At 49.4% G+C, this 25,483-nt stretch overlaps 1 protein-coding gene across 3 annotated transcripts; it reads left to right on the top strand.

Annotated features, from left to right (window-relative positions):
* Nucleotides 1-7,425: 7,425 nt before the first annotated feature.
* On the top strand, nt 7,426-9,677 carry LOC123396136 (transcription factor bHLH137-like). 3 transcript variants are annotated; one of them, XM_045091189.1, is made up of 8 exons: nt 7,426-7,816; nt 7,941-8,081; nt 8,209-8,274; nt 8,386-8,454; nt 8,555-8,641; nt 8,739-8,882; nt 9,007-9,148; nt 9,333-9,677. In XM_045091189.1, exons 1-7 carry the CDS (start codon nt 7,595-7,597, stop codon nt 9,115-9,117), a joined length of 840 nt encoding a protein of 279 aa, XP_044947124.1. In that variant the 5' UTR covers nt 7,426-7,594; the 3' UTR covers nt 9,118-9,148; nt 9,333-9,677. The 3 variants fall into 3 exon arrangements, with proteins under 3 accessions (XP_044947124.1, XP_044947125.1, XP_044947123.1); XM_045091190.1 differs by having other exon boundaries at nt 7,428-7,816; nt 8,742-8,882; nt 9,336-9,677; XM_045091188.1 differs by having other exon boundaries at nt 7,431-7,816; nt 9,336-9,677.
* Nucleotides 9,678-25,483: the final 15,806 nt, after the last annotated feature.

Raw genomic sequence — 25,483 nt, 5'->3', positions numbered from 1 at the left:
AGTATCACGGTTTCGAACGAGAACTCATCTCTTACAAAGGGATTTCATTTTTTTGAAGTTATTTGAACTCCATACTTTTTGTTTGTTCAAAACGCACCATTCAAAGGCACATCACAAAATTTCAACAATTTCTGACTTCATTTGGTATTTTTCGTGCATTTACTTATTTTTTGAGCTAGTTGACCCTGAAATTGAAAAGCACTACAAATGAACTTTGAAAATGTTGAAAGTTGGCATGCTATCATAATTTCACCCACATAGCATGTGTTAAAAAGTTGAGAGGGCTACGACAAAAACTGGATGCACTTCGTGTACAAAACGGACAATCTCTTTCGAAGTATCAGCGTTTCGAACGAGAACTCATCTCTTACAAAGGTTTATTAAAATTCTTTTTGCATATTTGAGAATTTGACAAAACTATGAAAATGAAAAGTGTTTGAAATTTAGTACATTCCATACATGCATTACACAAAAGGTTTAATACATTATTACATTATTGCACCAATATTCCTATCTATTATTTCTGTTTTCTTCTGGGTCGCAGCCATGGAGAATCTTCATCATTCAGTAGGATGCTTGGGTCAGTTTTCACTTTGAAGGGCGGAATTTCATGAAACTTATTATAATCTTATCACATGTCTGTCTCGTCATCTACTCCAACGATGTTTCTTTTCCCTGAAAGAACTATGTGGCGTTTTGGCTCATCGGACGATATCTTCTTTTGCTGATTTCTTTTTCTCGTTTTTGTAGACATGTCTTTCACATAGAAAACCTGAGCGACATCATTGGCTAGGACAAATGGTTCGTCCATGTACGCAAGATTGTTGAGATCCACTGTTGTCATGTCGTACTTTTGGTCTACAACTACCCCGCCTCCTGTCAACTTCACCCATTTGCACCGAAACAAAGGGATCTTAAAAGTAGGTCCATAGTCAAGTTCCCATATCTCCTCTATGAACCCGTAATATGTTTCCAAACAGTGCCCATTCTCGTCTGTTGCATCAAAGCGGACACCACTATTTTGGTTGGTGCTCTTTTTATCTTGGGCAACCGTGTAAAATGTATTCCCATTTATCTCATACCCTTGGAAAGTACATATAGTCGAAGATGGTGGCCTGGCCAAACAGTACAACTGATCTCCAACGGTGTCGTCATTCATGAGATGTGTCTGCAATCAACTGCCGAAAGTCTTCTCGTGTTCCCCCTTAATCCAAGAGTCAGCCTTCCCCGGGTTTTTGGAGCGTAGAATATTCTTGTGTCTCACGATATACGGAGCCACCACGGTGGAATTGTGTAGAACTGTGTAGTGTGCTTGAGAGAAAGAATGCCCGTCCACACATACTTTTGCTTTCCTTCCTAGTGTGCCTTTTCCTGTCAGCCTACCCTCATACCGAGATTCAGGAACACCAATCGGCTTAAGGTCAGGAAGAAAGTCCACACAAAACTCAATGACCTCCTCTGTTCCATAGCCCTTGGAGATGCTTCCTTCTGGCCTAGCACGGTTACGAACATATTTCTTTAAGACTCCCATGAACCTCTCGAAGGGGAACATATTGTGTAGAAACACATGACCGAGAATTCTAATCTCTTCGACTAGGTGAACTAGGAGGTGTGTCATTATATTGAAGAAGGATGGCGGGAACAACAACTCAAAGCTGACCAGACATTGGACCACATCAATCTGTAACCCTGATAGACTTTCTCGATCGATTACTTCTGAGAAATTGCATTTAGGAATGCACATACCTTCACAATTGCCAGGCGAACATTTTCCGGTAGAATTCCCCTCAATGCAACCGGAAGCAATTGCGTCATAAGCACGAGGCAGTCATGAGACTTTAGGTTTTGGCATTTTTTGTCTTTCATATTTACGATTCCCTTTATATTCGACGAGAAGCCAGTCGGGACCTTGATACTGAAAAGGACTTCAAAGAAGATTTCCTTCTCTTCCTTAGTAAGAGCGTAGCTGGCGCGCCCTTGAAACTGCCCTGGATGCATGCCATCTCTTCCTTTATGACGTTCCTGGTCCTCCCGTGCTTCCGGTGTATCTTTTGACTTCCCATACAAGCCCGGGAAGCCTAGAATATTCACGAAGAGATTCTTCATCAGGTGCATCACGTCGATTGCCGAGCGGACCTCATGGACTTCCCAGTAGGGTAGCTCCCAAAATATAGATTTCTTCTTCCACATGAGTACGCGCTTATCAGGGCCGTTAGGAACAGGTTGGCTGCCAGGACCCTTTCCAAAGATTACTTTTAAATCTTTAACCATATCAAATACTTCAGCACCAGTACGGATGACAGGCTTCCCCCGGGGTTCTGCCTTGCCATTGAAATGCTTGCCTTTTTTCTTTAAGGGATGCTTGAGCGGAAGAAAACGACGATTGTACGGGTACACAATCTTCCTACATTTGTCTAGATATATACTTCATGTCTGATCCAAACAGTGCGTGCATGCATTGTATCCCTTGTTTGACTGTCCTGAAATGTTACTAAGAGCAGGCCAATCATTGATGGTTACGAAAAGCAACGCTCGAAGGTCAAATTCCTCTTGTTTGTGCTCGTCCCACACACGTACACCTGGTTCGGCCCACAGCTATAAAAGTTCATCAACTAATGACCTTAGGTACACATCAATATCGTTGCCGGGTTGCTTTGGACCTTGGATAAGCACTGGCATCATAATGAACTTCCGCTTCATGCACAACCAAGGAGGAAGGTTGTAGATACATAGAGTAACGAGCCAGGTGCTGTGACTACAACTCTGCTCCCCAAAAGGATTCATGCCATCTGTACTCAGACCTAACCATAAGTTCCTTGCGTCATCTATAAATCTCGGGAACTCTCTCTCGATTTTTCTCCACTGCCGACCATCAGCGGTGTGCCTCAACTTATCGTCTTTCATATGATCTTCCATGTGCCATCGCAACAACTTCGCATGATCTTTATTTCTGAACAGACGTTTCAACCGTGGTATTATAGGAGCATACCACATCACCTTGGCAGGAACCCTCTTCCTGGGTGGCTCGCCCTCAATATCACCAGGGTCATCTTTTCTGATCTTATACCGCAATGCAGTGCATACCGGGCATTTATCCATATTCTCGTACTTCTCACCGCGGTAGAGGATGCAGTCATTAGGGCATGCATGTATCTTCTGCACGTCTAATCCTAGAGGGCAGACAAGCTTCTTCGCTTCGTACGTGCTGGCGGGCAATTCGTTCTTTCTTGGAAGCATCTTCTTCATCAGTACCAGCAACTTTTCGAATGACGAGTCAGTCACACCGGTCTCTGCCTTCCACTTCAGCAATTCCAGTGTGCTACCTAGCTTCTTCTGGCCATCTTCACAAGTTTGGTACAACAATTTGTTGTGGTCCTGTAACATCTGCTCGAACTGCAACCTCTCCTTTTCTGTGTCGCAACCTCGCCGTGCATCAGAAATGACCCAGCCAAGATCATCAGCGCGCTCATCTGGTTCCCGTTCTTCATCCTGATCTTCTTCTTCATTGCCTTCCATTGCGGTATCAGCATACTCAGGGAACATAGATCGGTAGTTGTCATCATCGTTCTCTTCTTCTTCATCGTCGTCTTCCATCATAACCCCTCTTTCTCTCTGCTTGGTCCAAACATTATAGCCCGACATAAAACCGGACCGAAGCAGGTGGCTCTGAATGACTCTTGAGGAAGGGTAATCCTTCTCATTCCGACATTCAACACATGGACAAAACATAAAGCCACCACCATGCTTGTTTGCATCGGCTGCATCTCAAAAAGAATGCACGCCTTCTCTGTAAGCGGCTGTGCGTCGATCACCTTACATCCATGGATGGCTCATCTGCGTTATACGACAGTATATCAAATACAATCACGATCCTAAAAATCAGTACCGCACGGTCTAAACGAGGAAATATAGTTGCTAACCTTTTAGAATAAGTAGAAATAAAGAGGAAGAGGTTTAAGTGTGGCTCAGGCATCTCATATCGTAGTTGTGTTCGGTGAACTGAAGCGGCATCGCTCTAACACACATTTCAACAAACACCTCTAGTGCATAAAAAATGGAGAGCTAGCACACACCCACACTCTTCCATCCAAGAAAAATGCAAGGAAGAGGGGAGAGGGGGGTTGTGCTATATATAGGTAGAGGACTTTAGTCCCGGTTTGAGACACAAACCGAGACTAAAGGTGGCGCACATGCGGGCTGCACACCGCGTAGCCCTTTAGTCCCGATTTGGGACACAAACCGGGACTAAAGGCTCCTTACGGGCCGGGACGAAAGCCTCGAGGGAGGCATTGTGATTTGGGACGACGTGGCCGGGCCTTTAGTCCCGGCCCAAAGGCAGGCCGGGACTAAAGGGTCCAGGCCAAAGGCCCGTTTTCCACTAGTGGGAGTACATTGTAGCGTATTAAAAAATATATAAAAAATACAAAAAAGGAAGAAATCAGATGGTTAGACCCGGCTACGATCAATTACCCAGTTTACGCACACGTCGTAAAACCTGTTCGTGCCTTCGTCTTCCGGTCACCTTGACGGCTCGACGCCTCGTCTCGAGTGCCTTCGTCAAACGAATCGTTGGCTTCAGTACTGCAGCGTCTCGGACGACTTGTCGCTGCTGCGCGCGCCGGCGCGCCGACCGACCGACAGACAGACCGGCCATCCAACATCCGAAGAAACGTTGATCTTGAAAAGGATATCTTGGACAATGTTGATCTTGATTCTGTCCTTAATGACTTTACATCAAGAAACGCCCGAAGAAATTTTTTCTGAAGAACTAAATTATTATTGTTGTCAATGAAGTCAGTCAAAACTTTGTTCTTATTTGAAGTAATCATGTCATTTTAGTTTTATTTCCCTATCTTTTTAGTGTTATTATTGTCGATTTAGTAAGTTGAATTTTTGTTATTATTATTATCTATGGAGTCAGTTAATTATTATAGTTAAATTTTAAACTAAAAATATATGGTCTTAGAACATAGAGGCCCATGTCATTGAGTTCGCCTAGGGCATCCCGAAACACAGGGCCGGCCCTGGATTCTACTATAGAATACATACAAATAAATTAAATTCATACTTTAAAATATATCTATATACCATATGTAATCCATACTAAGCTCTTTAAGAAGACATCTATATTTATGAACCAAGGAAGTATGTGCATTACGGATGCCAATTGGATGGATTTCCTTGGGCAGTGGTCCTCTAGAACCATGCTCATATCCAAGTGCTCCCCCGTTGCTCACCCGTGAAGATCTTCATGGGGGCAATTTTTATTCATGCCCGTACCCACCATATATCAGTTGAGCAAATACAAACAATATTTGCAATAATTATTGGTACATCTGCAACAATAAAAACAACGAAAAACATATAATCCAAAGTATTTATTTAATGTTGCATTGCACACAAAGAAACCCTTAATTTGCAAGGGGTTTTGGGTCATTGACATGTGGGCCCACATAATAGCTCAGTGTCCATGGAACAAAATCCATGCCCGTGCCCAACACATGAGTTTACTGGTATCGGCCCACGAAAATACATGGACGAAAAATACCCTTGATGCCTCTTCTGGTGGTCATGGTATCCATGAATACCCTATGCATACTAGTAAATACATACGTACAATGCCCATTGATATTAGAAAGAAACTAATTGCATCTTGATATTAGATAGGATGTCGATTACATGTTAATTATATGATTAGTACAAAGATCGATATTTGGTATGATATAGTTATGTTGAGCGCTCATCATTGTAACAGAAAATGTAATTATGGACCAGAAACAAAAATGCATTGTTGTGTTTTAATTTTGCTTTATTTGGTTCATTGTACAAAAAAATCATACAAAAGGCCATGTCAATGAAATACAACAAAATTAGTTTCAAAAAAAAAAATACAACAAAATTTGCCACGCAAATAAAAAGACACATCTTCTTACTAATAAAAAATGGCATGCCAACGATAGTAAAAAATGCATGCTCTAAATAATTGAGACCGCCAACCCTTTAATAAGAAAGTTGCGAACCTCCTAATAATAAAAATGTCATGTTCCTAATAATAAAACTGACACTTCTTAATAATAGAATGCCATGTTACTAATTGATAAAATAGCAGGCTATTGATTAAAAAATGTCATGGCGGCAGTACAAAAAAAAAACTAAAAATGCCATGCTATATATAATAATGAAAGTCACGTCGCAAGTTTGGAAAAATCCCCTTTCCAAAATAGGGATTTTTTTTTCTTTCAAAAATGAAAGCAATTCAGGATTTTTGGAATTCTTTTCATATGAAAAATATCAATTTACACCAAATTTAGATGTATAGTACATATAGCAGTTTAACGCAAGAAACGTTCACAACGCCCCTCTGCAATCGGGTGTCAAAATGTTCACACCAAATTTAGATTTATCCTACATATGTAGGGGGTTTTGAATTAGAATCCTACCTCACGTGGAACTTGGTCTGCATTTTTTTGAAGAACAAAACAAGAATGTGCACCAAGAAAATATGAACTAATGAACTGCTCCAGCTGATCTAGGGTGTAGTAAAAAAGAAACATTTGGTCCACTAAAAAAGGAACAATTATTTAACTCTCAGCTGTCTGAGAATTACCGAAAACGATTCCCAGGAAAATACTAATACTATCTGCATTCTGCAATGCGGTCAAAACCACAAACGGAAAGAAAATTAACATGTGCCCGCCGACTGACATGCATGGAAGCAGTAGTATTCACACGGAGAAGACTCTTTTGACTACCGTCCGAAAAATCTGTCACAGTACTTGAGTATTATGTAGTTAATACTCATTGTCATGGGGGTTTCAGGCTTTCAGCTTGCAGTTATTGATGCAGCGACTTTATATGCACAGTTATCCTTTGGGGGCACTTAATTACCTTTGCAGGCTACGTTTCAGAAGGTAGCTGGATTTGAAGGCAGATGCTTTTCTCTGAGACACACAAGAAAATACATTAGTAGCCAATTAACCAAGCTAATGCAACCCTGAGTGACATGATAAGAGAGGAGCCAACAACAAGATACTCCCTCCGTCCGAAATTAGTTCGATACATCCGTTTGAGCTCATCTAATTCTGAACAGAGGAAGTACTTAAGATGGTAATTTGTTGGTGAAAAAATGTGTTGTGTGGTTCCACACTCAACTTGGGAGACAGAAAAGAGAAAGGGGCTCCTACCTATCAGATAAAAACACCCCACACACACATACACAAGAAATTCCAATCAAATAAAATCATCAGTTGCTCACTGATATATGATGGGCATCTCCTCCATTATTAATTTCCATCATCCCACAACAAGAGACATTGGGGCCCTTTCTCAACACTGCCCACACTGCCATCTTCCCCATTAATAGAGATGCAGTGATGATTTGGTCTTATCATGCAGTATCTCTCACCCTCCTCCTCCTCCTCCTCCTCTCTCTCTACCATTATACCCCTCCCCAACTTTTATATAAACCGGCAGCAGGGACATCAAGGAGCCAAAAACTTGCTGTTGGCTCTTCTCTGAACCCCTCCTCCTTGCCAAGAAAACCTCATCTCCAACACAAGGGGGCGGTAGCTCGCTAGCTAGTAGACGTTGAGCAATGGCAGGATTCTCACACCTCCCGCAGCAGATGGAGTATGGCCTCACCAATGCCGGCAGCTTCTTGCTCTGCCATGGCAACCCTGAGGATGCAGCAGCAGCAGCCTCAAGGGAGGGCTCATCTGTGGTTCTTGACACCCCTCTTGTGGCCACAGCTTCCATGGAGAAGAAGAGGAAGCCCAAGGAAGACACTACTGCCAGCCTCAACTCTGCCCACTCCAAGGTAGCATCCATGTCCATGCATAGCAGATTGACTGGACCTTCCATGATTGTTCTGAAACGCATGCGCTTATCAGTACACATGTTGCTTATGGACTGTATTGTTTGTGACTGAAAAAATAATTTAGGAAACCAAGGAGAGTACCAGGAAGAGGGGAGGCAAAAAGCAGGACAAGGAGACGGCGGAGGAGGAGGAGGAACCAAAGGGGTACATCCATGTGAGGGCAAGGAGAGGGCAGGCAACGGACAGCCACAGCCTTTCAGAGAGGGTACTGCTGTTCTTCACTATCTTTTCTCTTGTGTGGTGCTTGTGCCTTGTGTACCTAGCTTAGCTTGGTTTTTTGAGCCTCTTTTTTTGTTACTCATACGCTGTGGCATTTTGTTTTCTTGCTTCAGGTGAGGAGGGAGAGGATCAGTGAGAGGATGAGGATGCTGCAGTCCCTGGTCCCTGGCTGTGACAAGGTTATAAGTTAGTTGACTACTCCTAATTAGAATTACAGCTGCATTGAAATACCATGTTGTGCATAGGGTACTAACTTTAGATGGAAAAAATGTGCACTGATTTGTGTATAGGTCACTGGGAAGGCTCTCATTTTGGATGAGATCATCAACTATGTGCAGTCACTGCAAAACCAAGTTGAGGTACTGAAGTTAGAAAAAGAGAAGTCAATATTTTTATGGGAGAAGCACTTAAATGTTGCAATTTCGTTGGTTAATTAATAAGTTGTCGTTTGTGATGCAGTTCCTGTCCATGAGGATTGCTTCCCTGAGCCCTGTGGTGTATGGTTTTGGCATGGAGAGTGAGGCTGCCTTCAGTGACCAATCACATGTATGGGCTAATCAATATGCTCAAATAGTATATATAACCATTGTGATGGCCATATATTTTTCTCTGCCTTTCTTATAAAATAACTTTGTTGTTTCAGAAGATTGAAGGCATGTTCCATGAGGCAGCTGCATTGCCTACTGATCCTCCCATGAACAGATCGTCTAGCCCAGCTCCATCTCAGGCCATGATGGACACAGTCACCTCCTCCTCCTCCCCACCCTACTCACTTCAAGGCACCCAGGTTTGGCCACTTTCTCTCTGTCTCTACATGATCGATCGATCATTCAGGACCCAATTCCAAAGCACTGTTGAATGTGCATGCCGGCCGGGCTGATGAGGCTGCACATGTGTGCATGATTTTGCAGGACAACGGCAGCAGCAGCAGCAGCTACATGATGCAAACAGTAGGTGAGCCGAGGCACGAACTGTTCAATCAAGTGGTGTTCAGTAACTACATGTGCTCTTTCCAGCAGTGAAAGGACGGGCCCTACATTTGACGACGCCTAGGTAAAATGACATGATTCTGCACTTGAGTTTCAGTAAAAGTAGGCATCATATATACCACCGTGAAACTAAAATCAATCACTAGCACCCTGTGGAATCCATGCATACATTTTTATTTTATTTTTTGCAATGAAAAAAAATCAGCACATACAGTACTTGATACTCTCTCTTTTGGGTTTATGACTAGCAGGGGAGGAAATAATGCTGGCCAGGGGTGGTGACTGAGTTGAAGGGAAGCACCAGATGAGTTTGAGATGTTGGATGATCTAGTAATCCATCCCCTTGTCTGGTGGCATGCATGCATGCAGTAGTAGAGAGAGACCAGTACGTGAAGTACTAGCAACTAGAGCTATTAATTAATCAATTATTATTAGCAGTAGAACGAACCAGAGAGGCTTGTCATTGCAGCTAGCATCTTTCCAAGTGATGCCTTGCCATCGCCCGAACTTGTACTCTACTAGCTTAGACAAAAGATGTTTATGATGAGATCATTTGTTTATATAAAAAGAGAGCCATTTCTACTGTGACAAAAGACAATTAATTCACTCTTGGACCAAAACTGTCTCAGTTAATCTCACTTCTGAACATAACAATATTGTTTCAGCTCTAAATACTATTTAAACGCACCTAGCTATCTGTAAATTAGAATTCTACCCCGTCCGAAAATGCTTGTCTTAAAAATGAATGTTCTGTAACTAAAATAAATTTAGATACATTTATTTCTAAGACGAGTATTTTTGGACTGAAGGAGTACTTATATACCAGTAGTATATCATTTGGTGTTGATAATTGGGGAGGTGGGGGTAAATGTAGCTCTGGCATTAGGTAGAGGTCCATCTGCATGTGCATTCAATTAGTGGCAAGCTATAGCTCTTGTTCTTCGTCAGATTGGAGTTGGAGCTGTACCGCCTGTAGGTATACGTACTGCGTCCCGAACAATTTTGTGAGAACCCTAAATGCAAGAGCTGGCAGTACACAGTGACACACCGCCTCTTCTGATCCACCAACATTATTGGCTATAGTGGCCCCTCTAATCACGATTTCTTGTGTTGACAAAAGAGAAACCGGACACATCGCACGATCTGTCATGTCGGCCATTGCATCACAGCCTTCACGTCACGTAACTTTCCTATGAGCTGGTGGAAAATGGCTAGAATATATAAACAACAAGGAGCAGTTACTAGGGAAAATGCATTGGAGCACCCGGCGCCACACACTCCTATATGAAATTAATTAGCATTAAAAAATATCTGAAAATTCTCAAAAATCTAAAATTATGAGATATCAAACCTGGTGCGTGTTGTACACCCATGCTCATTTTCGAGAGGAATGGGTGCCCGTGGTATCCGCTGCTCTGAAATTACAATCCGACATATGATATATCGACAATTTTTTTCTATACATATAAGTTATTTGTCTTTTCTACTGGCATTACCACGGTCACCCATTCCCAATGAGATTGAGTACGGCTATACAACGGCTCCCCACGTTTCATATCCAAAAATCACATGATTTTTTGAATTTTGTTAATATGTTATTTAATGCTATATTCATCTAGGGGTGTGTGGAACCCGAGAACCACAATCCTCTTCCCAGTTATATATTTTACTTTAAATAAACATAAAAGGTATAAAAAACACTTAGTGAAATACACATGAGTGGTGAGATGAATATGGATGTTAGTTTGAGATGTGCATTAGTGGCCACTGCAACTGTGTATACTCTCGAAACAGTCTTTCGTCCCGCTTTATATATAAAGCACATAGACCAGAATCCATACATCATATCCCAACAAAGAAAAATAAAAAAGGATGGTCCGCTGGGGCAACATCACAAATCAGCCCGAGACAAGAGAAGAAACAAAAAAGGCATCACAGGGCCAGGCTAAGTAGCAAGCGAGGTAGAGGAGAGCCGTCGGGCGGTCACCATCAACGCGTCCAGGTAGCGCTGTAGCCGGTCCCGGTCTCGAGGCCTAATGAGCGGATGCCAGTGCTGCAAGAAGGCAAGGAATTTGAAGAACAAGTCAGATGCACGTCGCTGAAACACCTTCTCAATCACCACCTTATTGCGAGTAGTTCAAAGAGTCCACATCATAGCCGCGAAGACCAGCCAAAACAGTCGGCGTTTACGGCCGACCTGGGTGGCCCGCACCTGCAGAAAATCGACAAGGTCATAGGCCTCCCACTCCGGCCCCAGAGCCTCGCGAACAAAGCACCACAGTGCATGTGCCGCGATGCAGGAGAACAGAATATGAGAACCGGTCTCCGGGACGTGGCACAGAGGACAAATGCCGTTACCCGGACCATGGCGTTTCCGCACCTCGGTCCCAGAAGGTAAACGGTCTCGGAGAAGCTGCCAAACAAAAATCTTAATCTTCAAGGGCAACGGTGCCTTCTAGAGTGGGGATAACCACGGGAGGACCGGCATCCTACACAACGCCAAGTAGGCCGAACTAACAGAGAATTCTCCCGAGGGAGAAAGACTCCAAGAAACACTATCGCTGACCGCTGAGACCGGGAGGGGAACTACTGCCAGAAGTAGTTCCCAGTCCTGGACCTCAGCTGAACCAAGTGGACGGCGGAAATCAACATGCCATCCGTCCTCCCGCGCCGAAGCAGAGACAAGGACGACAGGGTCGGAGCAGATAGCAAAAAGCCTCGGAAAACGAAAGCGTAGAGGCTCCCCCTCCAACCAGGGATCTAACCAAAACTGGGTCCCAGACCCATTGCCCACCGAGACCCGCAGGCCCAACCTAATCTCGTGTTTAATACTCTGGATAGATTTCCAGAACTGCGACCCATTCGCGAGCGAGTAGGCCAAGAGGGGTCTACCTCGAAGATACTTGGCCTCAATCAATTGAAGCCACAAACCCCCGTCACCCTGCAGGATCCGCCACACCCAACGGAGCATCAGGGCCACGTTCATGCGGCGGGAAGCAGGTATGCCCAAGCCCCCTCGGTCTTTTGGCACGCAAATGTCGGTCCATTTCACCATGTGATACTTGGGTCTACCGTTCCCTGCCTGCCAAAAGAATCTAGCCAGCTCCTTGTCAAAGGCGCTGTGCACACCTTCGGGCAGGAGATACGTCCCCATCATATACATGGGGAGGCTCGCCAGGTTAGAGCTTATGAGAATGGATTTGCTACCTTTAGATGTGAACCTGCCGCACCAGGGCTCCGCATGGGACGCTACTCGTCCCACAAGCGGATCAAACCCACTAACCAGAATTCTGGACTCAGCCAGGGGCATTCCCAAATATGAGATGGGGAAAGCCGCCAGCTTGCAATTAAGGTTGTCGGCGATCCTGTGCTGCTCAGCCTCAGAATAGCCCAGGACCACCACCTCACTCTTATCAAAGTTAATCTTAAGTCCACACATTTCCTCGAAGCAGAGCAGAAGGAACTTAAGGTTATCAATGTCCGAGTCCAAGTCTGAGACCATGATCATGGTGTCATCCGCATATTGGAGGTGGGAAACCCCACCACCCGGGATGAGGTGGCCAACCACCCCCTGGATATGCCCGGCTAGCTTTGCCTTATCCAGGATGCCAGCAAGGGCGTCAACAGCGAGATTAAAAAGCAGGGGGGAGATAGGATCTCCTTGCTTGACCCCCCTGGAAGCCCGGAAAAAGGGGCCTACTTCACCATTGATATTGATCGCGGTGTTGCCGGGTCGAACCAGTTGCATGATCCAGGAACATCACCTCTCGTCAAATCCGCTCCGCTGCATTACCAACCTCAAGAAGGACCAATCAAGACGGTCATACGCCTTCTGGAAGTCCAATTTGAGGAAGACCCCCTTGAGTCCCTTGGACACCACCTCGTGGACAATCTCGTGTAGGGCAAGAATCCCATCATGAATCCTCCGTCCCTTCAGGAATGCGGACTGGAGGGGGTGAGCAATCCGTTCGGCCACAGGGGACAAACGAGTGGTGCAGACTTTCACAAAAATACGCGCAAGCACGTTAATCACCGTAATAGGCCTAAATTGCTGAATATCCGAAGCCCCAACTATTTTGGGGATGAGAGCAATGAGTCAAAAGTTAATCTTGCCCATGTCCAGGGTGCCTATATAAAATTCATGGAACATGGGCATGATTACCGGGCGCACGGTCTCCCAGAAACGCTGGAAAAACACCACCGGGAGGCCGTCTGGCCCCGGGGCCAAGCATGCCTTCATAGAAGCTATAGCCCGACCAACTTCCTTCGAGGAGAATGGGAGAGAGAGTTCCGCATTCTCCCCGTCAGACACCTGATCGGCTGGCGGCCAGAAATCCTCACAAAGGGAGCAGCCTCCCCTCGGTACAGCCGAGAAAAGCTCCTTATAGAAGGAGCAAATATGGGATGAGATGTCTTCTGGGTTTTCCAGAAGAGCATCCCCATCCCAGAGGAAAGGGATTACACATTTCCGCCTACATCCGTTAGCGATGGCCTGGAAATACGCGGTATTAGCATCACCCTTGAGAAGCCAGTTTTGGCCTCCGCGACATTGCCAGAACAATTCCTCGCTCCTGAATATGCCCATGAGTTCGGTATCGAGGGAGTACCTCCGGATCCAGTCATCCGGGGACAAGCCCAGCCCGTTCGCCAAGTTATCTAGGGTCTTCATCTGGCCCAGCAGGGCCCCTTTACGAGCCCGGAGGTCAGGACCCACATTAGCGCCTCAGCCCTTCATGGCCTGTCGAGCCATCTTAGCACAGTGTTGCCAGATGTCCACCGCACACAAGACACGCGGCGGGGAAGTAGCAGAAAGATGCCATCAGCCGCGGACCAGCTCGCAGAAACCTGGCTGCTCCAGCCAAAATGTCTCAAAGCGAAAACGCCGGGATCTAGGGGGAACCATCCCCCGACGAGAAGAGAAGAGGCGTATGGTTAGAGCCAATCTGCGTGATCGTCTTAAGTCCACACATGGGGAACATCCCTTCCCATTGGGGTGACACAAAGACCTCATCCAGAACACTCCGGATGGGGTTCGCCTGCTTATTCGACCACGTGAACCTGGCCCCTACACGGGCTATCTCACGTAACGCCAAGTCCGCAATGCAGTCATTGAAAAGACGCATTCGGGGCCGATCTACATTCGGAGAGTTCTTATTAGAAGCCCACCTAATGAGGTTGAAGTCACCGGCCACCACCACAGGAGTGGTGCACCTGTCCACTTTATCCTTTAGCTCGGCGAGGAATTCAGTCGACCAGCCATGGTCCACCGGACCATAAACGATAATCACCTCCCAGCTGAGGTGAACACGTCGGTCAGTGATGGCCATGCTCATGAAGAATTCCCCCGGTCCATGTCTTCCACCGAGAACGCCTCCTCCCGAACACCAAGCAGGATTCCCCCAGAGTGGCCCGATGCAGGGAGCCACTGCCAGGAGAATTGGTGACGGGAGAGCCCCTGGAGCTCGTGCATGCTAAAGTCCTGGCGAATCATTTCTTGCAGCCCCACAATGTCAATCTCTTCCTGTCGCAAATACTCGATAAGCTGCCGCCGCCGGCCAGGGAGGCCGAAGCCCCTAATGTTCCAACATAGGAGCTTCATTTAATAACCTCGTCTTGATTCCTAGGCCCCGCAAGCGGGGACGAGCTAGCCCGCCCGCCAATCATGGGGCGGGGGAGAGCCTTAGGCGGCCGACCCTGACCCCGGTGGCCCCGAGAAGAGGGGACATCGGAGGTCCCCGGGTGTCACGCCCAAGATGCAACCCTATCCTCAATTTGGCACAAAGGCCTCGTCAGGGATAGAAGCGCATCTCGTCGTGTCGCAAGAATGGATATCGTTACAAGTATATGTACTGAAAAGATGCGGTATATATTTAGAATTGGCTTACACTCGCCACAAGCTACATTAGAGTCGCAACAGTACAGTACATAATCATCATGAAGAAGAGCAGGGCCCGACTACGGACGAAAACAAACGAGAAAAGAAGAACGACGTCCATCCTTGCTATCCCAGGCTGCCGGCCTGGAACCCATCCTAGATCGATGAAGAAGAAGAAGAAGAAGCAACTCCAAATGAACAATCAACGCGCTCGCGTCAAGTAACCTTTACCTGTACCTGCAACTGGTGTTGTAGTAATCTGTGAGCCACAGGGGACTCAACAATCTCATTTCCAAAGGTATCAAGACTAGCAAAGCTTAATGGGTGAGGCATGGTTAAGTGGTGAGGTTGCAGCAGCGACTAAGCATATATTTGGTGGCTAAGCTTACGAGTACAAGAAGTAAGATGGGGAAGATCTACGCATAACAGACGTGAACTACTGATGATCAAATGAATGATCCTGAACACCTACCTACGTCAGACGTAACCCCACCATGTCCTCGGTCGGAGAAAGAACTCACGAAAGAGACAGTCACGGTTACGCACACAGTTGGCATATTTTAATTAAGTTAACTTCAAGTTATCTAGAACCAGTGTTAAACAAAGCTTCCACGTTGCCACATAACCGCGGGCACGGCTTTCCGAAAGATCTAACCCTGCAGGGGTGCTCCAACTAGTCCATCACAAATTACCACAAGCCGCATGGAAATCCTCAATCACGAAGCTCGCGATCTCGTCGGATTCCCTAGTGGAAAACCTCCACTCTGAGATTACCCAAAGCATCACCGGAATCCCGATGCACAAGATATTTCGTCAAAGGTAAAACTAATCCAGCAAGGCCGCCCGACGTGTCGACGATCCCGATAGGAGCCGTGTATCTCGTTCCCAGGACACGACGGATGAGCTAGACGTCGGGATCGCTAAACCTCCGGGTGACCAGAGGGGCGCCGGACATCGCTCAGGTGGGACCAACACTCATGAGGAGCACTGGCCCGGGGGTTGATTAAACTACTTCGCGGGTGCCGGCGGGTCCCTATGCATTATTATTAGGTTATTAGGCAAATGTAGTACCAACGTTGGGCCTTGCCAGACAAGCTTTAATCTAAAACGAATTATCAAGGGGGTCCCCATAACAACCCCGATCATGTTAGGATCGCTCAAATATGGAACATAACACTGGTAGCCGAAACTAAGGGGGCAAAGGTGGAACAAAACACCAGGCAAGAAAGGCCGAGCCTTCCACCTTTTACCAAGTATATAGGTGCATTTAATTAAATAACATTGATAAGGTGGTATAACAAGGAACCCATGCTTTCAGATGGAAGCAACTACACCTGCAACTAGCAACGCTTACTACAATGGTTAGGCAAGCAGTAACATAGCCAATCACTGGTTTGCTAGGTCGAACAGATTGAAGGTTATAATGGCATTGTTGAGAGGCTGGTATTTAACATGTGGTAGGCAACGAGACATAATCGATAGCATCGAAATAACTAGCATGGCAATGATAGTAATGGTATCTGGGGAAATGGTCATCTTGCCTGAGATCCTGCTTGGAAGAAGAATGACTCCATGAAGCAGACAAACCGGCGTAGTCGAACGGGTCCTCACAATCCGACACGCTTGCGGAACTCTAGCGAGACGAAGCAAACCGGAAACAAGCATCAACACAGATATTCACCACACGATGCACAATCTACTATGATGCATGATCAGTTCAATGATGCAAGGGATGGCATGACAATTCACCTCAGACAAACACTACACATTAAGTGAAGCTCGATATGCAACGAGTTGCATATCCACGTAACTCCACGATTAATTATTTAGTTCACTCCCGTTCAGGTACACGGCTATATTAAAAGGTTGTTCACATGGCAAGGGGGTGAAGCACAAATTAATCTACCTATCTAGGCATTTTAAATGAGGCCGGAAACGACATATAGCATCTCCGAAATGACCCCACGTGTTAAATTCTAATTCTGTCCAGATTTGTCCTAATCACATTTTAAGTTTGTTAAACAGCAAAACTAAGTGGTTCACGTGATTCTACTCGTCGTTCTGGTCCATTTACATATATGGCACAACTCCAACGGAGCTACGGACAAATAGTTACGTCCTAAACCGTTTCCAACACGTCGGCACGCAAACTGATGCAAACAACACACTAAACAGTTCTAATTATGCATGAGAGTTGGAAAATATTACTCTACGCAAAATTCTAGTCAAAAACCACATATAACTCACTCCGATCCGATGCACGGTTTAGAAACTACCCTCTTTTGAAAATCAATGCTTTTTCTGAAATTATTAGAAAACTTGGAATAAAGACAAAACACAGCGAGTAAAAAAAATAACTGGGCCGGATTGCAACTTAGAGAAGCAGCCCACGCAGAATTAGGCCCAATCTGATGAGGAAGTGCAAAACAAAAACATGCAAAAAATAATATGGGTCGCGCGAGAACTCGAACCCTCCACCTATCGATTGTCTGAAAACCCATGTGACCACTGCGCTATGTTGAGACTTTGGTACAAGGCGGATATATACCTTATATGCATCACACTGAGGCTCTAATCTAAATAACGCAAAACAAAATAGGCGTGGCTGGGATTCAAACCCCAGATCGCCTGGTTCACTCCACACGCTGGTTACCAGCTCGGCTACAAAGCCAATGTGATAAAAACTTTGGGTTTGCGCTAGATGAGACATACCGTGGGGCGAGTCTGACGAAACTGAATCTTGTTGCCAGGTCGGGGATGCAGGGGTTCAGGCTTCAGAGGACGGCGGGCTGGGGCTGCCCCGACAACGACGGCGGGCGCGGAGGCCATGGTCGGCGGGGAATCGGGGCAGGCCCGGGTGGCAGCGAAGCTGGGCCATTGGCCCGTGCGGAAGGAGGTGGGGCGCGCTTCCTCACGCATCTGGGATGGCGCGGAAGCCCAGGGCGAGGCGGTTCCCCTCGTCTTCTCGATGTAGCGGATACAGCCGAGCACGATGGCTGTCGAGGACCCTGCGACGAGGTCGAGGGAGGTGGGTCCGGGGCGCCTGTTCCATTCCCGGCGGCAGGGCTCGTCGACGTTGACCATGGAACTGCAGCGGAGCTCCGTTAGGCCGTCCATGCGGTCCATGCTACTGCTGACAGAGAAACAGAAAGGGTGAGAGAAAAGAGGAGGAAGGAGAGGAGAAAGAGGAAGGGAGAGGAGAGGCAAGGAGACTAGACGAGAGAGGAGGAGAGGGATCTGGCTAGCGGCTCTTAGGGCGGCCAGGGTTGATGTTGCTGCTTGGTACGGGACGCATGTAAAGAAGAAGCTCCGGGCATGGGGGGCGCCTGGCCGAGGTAGTAGTGAGTGGAATGGCGACGAGGTTGGCTTGGCTCAGACGACGAGGGGGTTGCGGGTGCTCCAGCTGTCGGATCGAGGCACTACTCGATTCAGGAGGTGGCTGAGGTGCTCAGTGGTTGGCTGCAGGAGGATCGACAATGGATGTATGGATTGGGTGGCTGGCTCCGACTTGCTACGGTGGATCTGGGGAATTGGTTGGAGGCGCTCATGGATGGAGTTGGATCGGGAGGAGATCCCGAGGAGGGAGATGGGACAAGGTGTGGCGGCGGCTGGGTGGTTGGATGGGACAATCCTCCTATATTTTAGGGTTAGGTGCTATATATATATATATATATAGCTGGGTTAGAGATAGGTTCATCTGAACCCTCCGATTTAATTGGGCGGTCGAAAAAAAAGGTTAGGATGATCAATGGACAAAACGAAGACGGTTTGCGGTATAACGGGGTTGATCCGGACCCAACGGTCACGAGCACCCGGTTTGGGTTTCAGGAGGTTTTCGGACTAGGCTGTGTGTAGGGTCGGTGCACTGTGCAGAGGGGCTAGGCGGGGATGAAAGGGAAAATGGCAACCCGGCAACGTATTTTATAAACACCATAAAACGTTTGTCGATAAGTCGAATACGGTGCCGCTATGGTCAACCGTTCGGGTACCAGACGGATTGCGACGAAATTCGACAGGCGGCCTAGCTATATCTAATCACGACCGCATGTCAAGTCTCACCTCGATAAATTTTCAACACACTTTTGAAACAGGGTTACGACGATGCCGCGGGCGCGTGCGTGTGCGGTCGGACTCAGAACGGACAACGACGAGAACCGGCAACTAACAACGGACGCAAGTTTTGAAAACTGGCGGCAACGGAGATGCCGATGCAATGCAGATGATGCGCATGATGCGATGATGATGCGACAAAAGAAAATAGACCCACGAAGAAAAAGGAATAGAAGGGGAATCTTCTGGAATGTCGGTCTCAGGCTGTCACACCGGGCGAGAGGAGGCGGCTCTGGGGCCCGACACACGCTCCTCACCACGGGACTCGGTGGGATTGAGACGGGTGGGCGGGCGCCCCCTCGGCTTCCGGACAGAGGGGAGCCCACCTATGGGCGGCACAATCTCGTCCGCTACCGACGGTGCACCACCGGCCCTAGTCTCTCTATGACCAGGTTCTGGGTGCACCGAGGGAGGTGGGGGCTTGGAACGCGTGGCGAGAGACCGCGCTTCCGCCAGAGCCCCCTCAAGCCTCTCTTTCGCACACAAGGCGGAGATCTGTTCAAGAGGGGGACCTTTCTCCCCACGGAACACAATACCACTGTCTGCGGCCACGGCATCCAAAAGGGGCACCAAGTCGCTAGAGAGAACAGAGAACCGAGATCCAGAGATAGAAGGGGGGAGGGGGGAGGACGTACCCGGAAACAGGTCGCGGGCCGCAGCACGCCGGGCCGCCAGCTCAGGGATCGTCGGGACGCGGCCGTCCTGAAGGATCCAGGACTGGCTGATCCGCGTGTTATGGCGCGCCGCCACGACAGGGGAAGCGCCCTCCCTAGGCCTAGAGCAGGACACAGGAGGGGACTCAGACACCCAACCAGGGTCGACGGCCGCTGGGGGGGGGGGGTCGGGGACCCCAAGGTTGGGGAAGGAGGGGACCCCGGAGAGCGCGAGTAGCAGACCACCCCGGGCGAGCGCGGAGACGATGCAGGGCACACCTCCATACCCACACTCACCTCCTCCTCAGCAGCGACCACCGGGACAGGGGAGGCACGGAGAGGGATCTCTGTGCCTAACGCCACCACCGGCGCAAATGTGCCCACTGTGGTTCCTCCAGCAGGCCCTGACTGACCATCGACCGAAGGGCCGAGGATGTGCCGACCATCAGACGGCTCGGGCGGAGCCCCAACTGTATCATCATCCCCCTCGGAGGAAGACCCCTCCTCCGAAGAGCCCCACTCCTCGTCAAGCCCCCCGTCACCCGGCTCCGGCCCAGCCAGGGCCGGATCTAGCTGAACCACCGAAGCCGAGGACTCGAGCTCGAAGGTGAGGCGCCTGCCCTTGGAACCAAAGTAGAAGACCAAAGACAGACCGTCGATCTCAGCAGGAGCCGGGCAGAGAATCTCAATGCGGGTGGGGCCATCATCCTCAAAATATGTCAGGTCGGCGGTGATTAGTTTGCCCACGGGTTCGGAGATGGCTTTCAGAATATGAGTGAGCTTGCCACCCCGCGGAGCTGCACCGCCTCCCCTTGGGAGGCCATAAACGAGGACCTAGACCTTCTCTAAGGGAGGGACGGGGTCGGGCTCTGACGTGGCCGCGTGGACGCTGATCATGAACTGGTTGAGGGGACAGCGGATAGGACCATGCGAGCAGACCCGGAGTAGCTCGGCCGAGGGGAAAGGAACCGAGAAGACAAGGGGAGCCGTCTCGGTCACCTTCCAAGCGAACTCAGAGCCGCGAAAGTCGCCAATGTAGGCCGCAAGCTCATCCCAGATGAGGTCAGACGAGATCACAAGTCCATCCGGGATAGGTTGATCGGGCGCCAAGGCGACCGTTGCTAGGTGAGGCCGACTAGCTTCCTCCTCAATCTCCGCATCCACGAAGTAGAAGCTACCCCGCTCAGTGCCATACCCAGGATAGGCAAGAGTGTGGGGCACCGTGAGGGAGCCTCACACTTCGAGCGGTAGTGCCCGGCGCACCCGCAGTTGATAAACATCGTGTCCTCGTGGGAGCGCTGGCGGTTAACCCGAGCAGGGGGGGGGGGGTCCAGAGCCTCCTGCTCAGGAGCCCCCAGCACCACCAAGGGTAGTACCAGCAGCCTTCTTCTTCTTCGACTTCTTCTTATTCTTCTTTGCCGGGGCCGGGGCGGGCAGCGGCGCATCAGGCGGGGCCTCTGGAGACACGTGCCTAGAGGGCCCGTCGTCCCGGCGCGAGTCCGCACCCTCCGCCCGAGATGAGCGCCAGTCAGCACCACGGACATCGTCACCGCGCCGCATCGGCGGCCCGCCCCACCGCTCCCCCTGGCGGTGATCCTGACGATCACGCCGCCAGGATGGCGCCGCGGGGCGGTGAGCGAGGGCCCGAGCCGGGGGATCGTGGGGAATTGGCTCATGACATGGCTGAGAGGCCGGAGCGGGACGTGCTACCAACTCCGCACGCAGAGCCGCTTCCCGGTCCACGTCGGCCGAGCGGGAGGCCTCCAGGCGGCGACGGTCCCCCGGCGAGCCCGGCAACGGCAGGTGGGGATCCCTCACCGGGTCACGAGGAGGCGGAGGGCGGCGAAGGGAGGTCCCAGAGTACTATTCCGGGGACTTCCCCGGCCGGATGATGACCCACAAGTATAGGGGATCAATCGTAGTCCTTTCGATAAGTAAGAGTGTCGAACCCAACAAGGAGCAGAAGGCTCTGATAAGCGGATTTCAGCAAGGTAATAACTGCAAGCACTGAAAGTAGCGGTAACAAGTGATTGTGTAGCGAGGTGAAACGTAGTGAGCAAAAAGTAACAAGTAACAAGTAGTAGCAGCGGTGCAACAAGTGGCCCAATCCCTTTTGTAGCAAGGGACAAGCCTGAACAAAGTCTTATAGGAGGAAAAACGCTCCCGAGGACACACGGGAATTTCTGTCATGCTAGTTTCATCATGTTCATATGATTCGCGTTCGTTACTTTGATAGTTTGATATGTGGGTGGACCGGCGCTTGGGTACTGCCCTTACTTAGACAAGCATCCCACATATGATTAAACTCTCTCGCAAGAATCCGCAACTACAAAAGAAGAATTAAGACAAAGTCTAACCATAGCATTAAACTAGTGGATGCAAATCAGCCCCTCACGAAGCAACGCATAGACTGGGGTTTAAGCTTCTGTCACTCCAGCAACCCATCATCTACTTACTACTTCCCAATGCCTTCCCCAAGGCCCAAATATGGTGAAGTGTTATGTAGTCGACGTTCACATAACACCACTAGAGGAAAAGACAACATACATCATATCAAAATACCGAACGAATATCAAATTCACATGACTATTATTAGCATGACTTATCCATGTCCTCAAGAACAAAATAACTACTCACAAAGCATAACCATAATCATAATCATGATCAGAGGTGTAATGAATAGCATCAAGGATCTGAACATAAACTCTTCCACGAAGTAATCCAACTAGCATCAACTACAAAGAGTAATCAACACTACTAGCAACCTTACAAGTACCAATCGGAGTTGCGAGACGAAGATTGGTCACAAGAGATGAACTAGGGATTGGGGAGGAGATGGTGCTGATGAAGATGTTGATGACGATGCCTCCCCTCCGACGAGAGGAGTGTTGGTGATGACGATGGCGACGATTCCCCCTTCCGGGAGGGAAGTTTCCCCGGCAGGATCGTCCTGCTGGAGCTCTAGATTGGATCTGCTCAAGTTCCGCCTCGTGGCGGCGGCGAAACCACGAAAAAGCTCCCTCTTGATTTTTTCTGGACCAGGACACTTCATATAGCAAAAGAGGGGGGCTAGTGGGCCGTCAGGGAGCCCACAAGCCCCCACTCCGCCACCAGGGGGGTGCCGGTGTTAGGGCTTATGGCGCCCTGACAGCCCCCTCCGGTAGTTCTTTCGCCCAATATTTTTTATATAATCCAGAAAAAATCCACGTAACTTTTCACGGCATTTGGAGATGTGCTGAATAGTGGACTAGGATTTGCTCCTTTTCTAGTCCAGAATTCCAGCTGCCTGAATTCTCCTTCTTCAAATAAACCTTGCAAAATAAGAAAGAAAAGGCATAAATATGGTACAACAAGTGATATAACAGCCCAAAAAGAAATAAATATCAACATGAAAGCATGATGCAAAATGGACGTATCACCGGACAGACCCACCGCGCGTGGAACGGGACGAGCCAGCGCCCCCATCCGAGGCTCGGACGCTGGCAGCGGGCACCGCCTCCATCTCGGCCGAGAGGCCTCGCTTAGGCCGGGCCTGGCCATCTCCAGGGAGCCGCGTCATTAGAACTTCCGCGTAGGAGGGCCTGGGAGAGGGAGAAGGAGCCGACCGGCTGGGAACCGAGGGGCCGGCCGCCGTTCCTGTCGGCACCAGAGAGCCGGACCGAGTAGCAGCTTTTGCTGGAGGGGAGGCTGGCGACCCAACGGAAGGACGTGGGGCGGCCGAGTCACGGGGGGGGGGAATCGACGGGAGGCTGGAGGAGGCTGAGAAGCAGGCGTCGCACACGGGAACCAGAGAGGGAGCGCTGGAGCACGAGACAGAGGAACGGGGTGGCGGCGCTGGGTCTGGGATGGGGGGAAACCCTAACGCCCGACCTGGTGACCGCCACCGGCCTGGGCCGCCACTCGTGTAGGCCAGCCGCCTTTGGGCCGAGGCCCATCGTTGGTTGACTCTGTCCAGCACGCGACGGACGCGGCGGTGAGCCCACGCGTGCTCTCGGGCCGAGATGGGACCAGACCCGAGGCACTGCGGCACAGGGGGGCGTGCGGCCCACCCGCCAGCACGCCGGCCCGCACCGCTAGGGCACGGGATGGGGCACTGTGCTCGGGGCCTTCCCGCCGCCGGCATTGGCGCCGCCGCCGGGGAGGGGGGCTGGGCACCAGCGTCAGGCGGCCCCTCTCGGGCACCAACACTAGCAACCGCCACAGAGGACAATCCGGGCAGCATGCCGGCGAGGGCCACCGAGGGGCGAAGGGGTACCACCGGAGCAAGGCGCCGGGGAGCCAGATGGGGAACCCGACCGGACCTGGGCGCCACATCCCGCCGCCAGGCCGTCTTCCCCGACCGTCGTCGAGCAGGGCGCGCAGCGTCCAAGAAGAGGCCCAGCTGCGGGGGAGCCAGGGATACCGGCAGCTCTACCGGGCCCTCCCCTCCCACCTGAGAATCGAAGGCGTCCTCGTCGTCGGATTCCTCCACCCAGTCAGCCCAACGCTGCGCCATCCGGGGGAAACAGAGGGAGGGCGCCGCCGGGGGCGGCGGGTCCTCGAGCTCCATGCGGAAAACGGCCGGGGAAGTTAGAGGACCGTCGCCTCCACCGGGAGGGCGGATCTAGTCCCTTGCATGCTCATGTCACTAACGGCAAGCCCCGTGTCCGCAACTGTGTATACTGATGTCATATTTATAGTCAACAATAACCTAGAGAAACATTATTGTCAACGTGCAAACAATAAAATCGTAGACGGGAATTTTAGCAAACCCGTATAACTAACATAACATACGGGCTTTCGCAGTTTGCTCGTCAAATATGTATCACTAGTAGAAAACAAGGCTTTGGACCTTGTTTCTAAGGGGCCTTTAGTTCCGGTTCTGCAATCGGGACTAAGAAATCGGCACAAAAGGCCTCAACTTTTAGTCTCGGTTACGTTACGAACCGGGACTAAAGGAGCTCCATGTGGCCGTTGTGGGACACCCAGGCAGGAGGACCTTTATTTCCGGTTGGTAACACCGATCGAGAAGGAAAGACAGACACGCGTTAGCACCTACCAAGCGTTGTGGTTTTCTGGAAATGAGGGGTTATGGAGGGTTTAGGGGTTTCATATAGCAATTAAGTAACCATTACACAAATTGTCATGAATATAAAAAGAAGCGACCTCTCTTTCTCCGTGTGTCATGGGTATAAGTCTGACAGTAGATGTGTAGGGTACGAAACGATGGGCAGAGCCTTAGCTACGGCGAGGTTGTATGAGTTCAGGCCCCTCTATGGTGGAGGTAAAAGCCCTACGTCTCAGTGCTCTTGGGAGCTTGTTGTCGAGTGGAATATGGATTACAGTGAATTGCTAACCCCTACACCAGTGGGGGAGGGCGGCTTATATAGAGTGCCCTACCCTTCACAACGGTTCGATGCACAGGGGTGGAGTAGTGGTGAATAACTGCATACATTACAGGTAATGTATGTCTTAAATGCTAATAAAGGTATATGGAAACATATGACCGTTGCCCTCCACGGGGGTTACGATGTACAGAGTGGAATCCAGTCGGTAATCTTGATACGCTCCGAATGCTCATCTTCGACTGGATGATGGAGGAATTGTCATCGACTGGATGTTGGGAAGTCCTTAATTCAGTCGGAACTGACTAAGGGCCTTGTCCTTTATGAAGGGTAGTCCTTGGGTAGGCCCCATAGGGCAGGCCTATGACCCTACCTTAGGACTATAACCCCATCATTAGTCCCCGAATGGATTGGGGTTGGAACGACGAAGCGATGCT

The sequence above is a fragment of the Hordeum vulgare genome, chromosome 5H (assembly GCF_904849725.1).
Source record: "Hordeum vulgare subsp. vulgare chromosome 5H, MorexV3_pseudomolecules_assembly, whole genome shotgun sequence".
Taxonomy (NCBI): Eukaryota; Viridiplantae; Streptophyta; class Magnoliopsida; order Poales; family Poaceae; genus Hordeum; species Hordeum vulgare.
The sequence above is the reverse complement of the archived record's forward strand: the minus strand, read 5'-3'. Positions and strand labels throughout refer to the sequence as shown.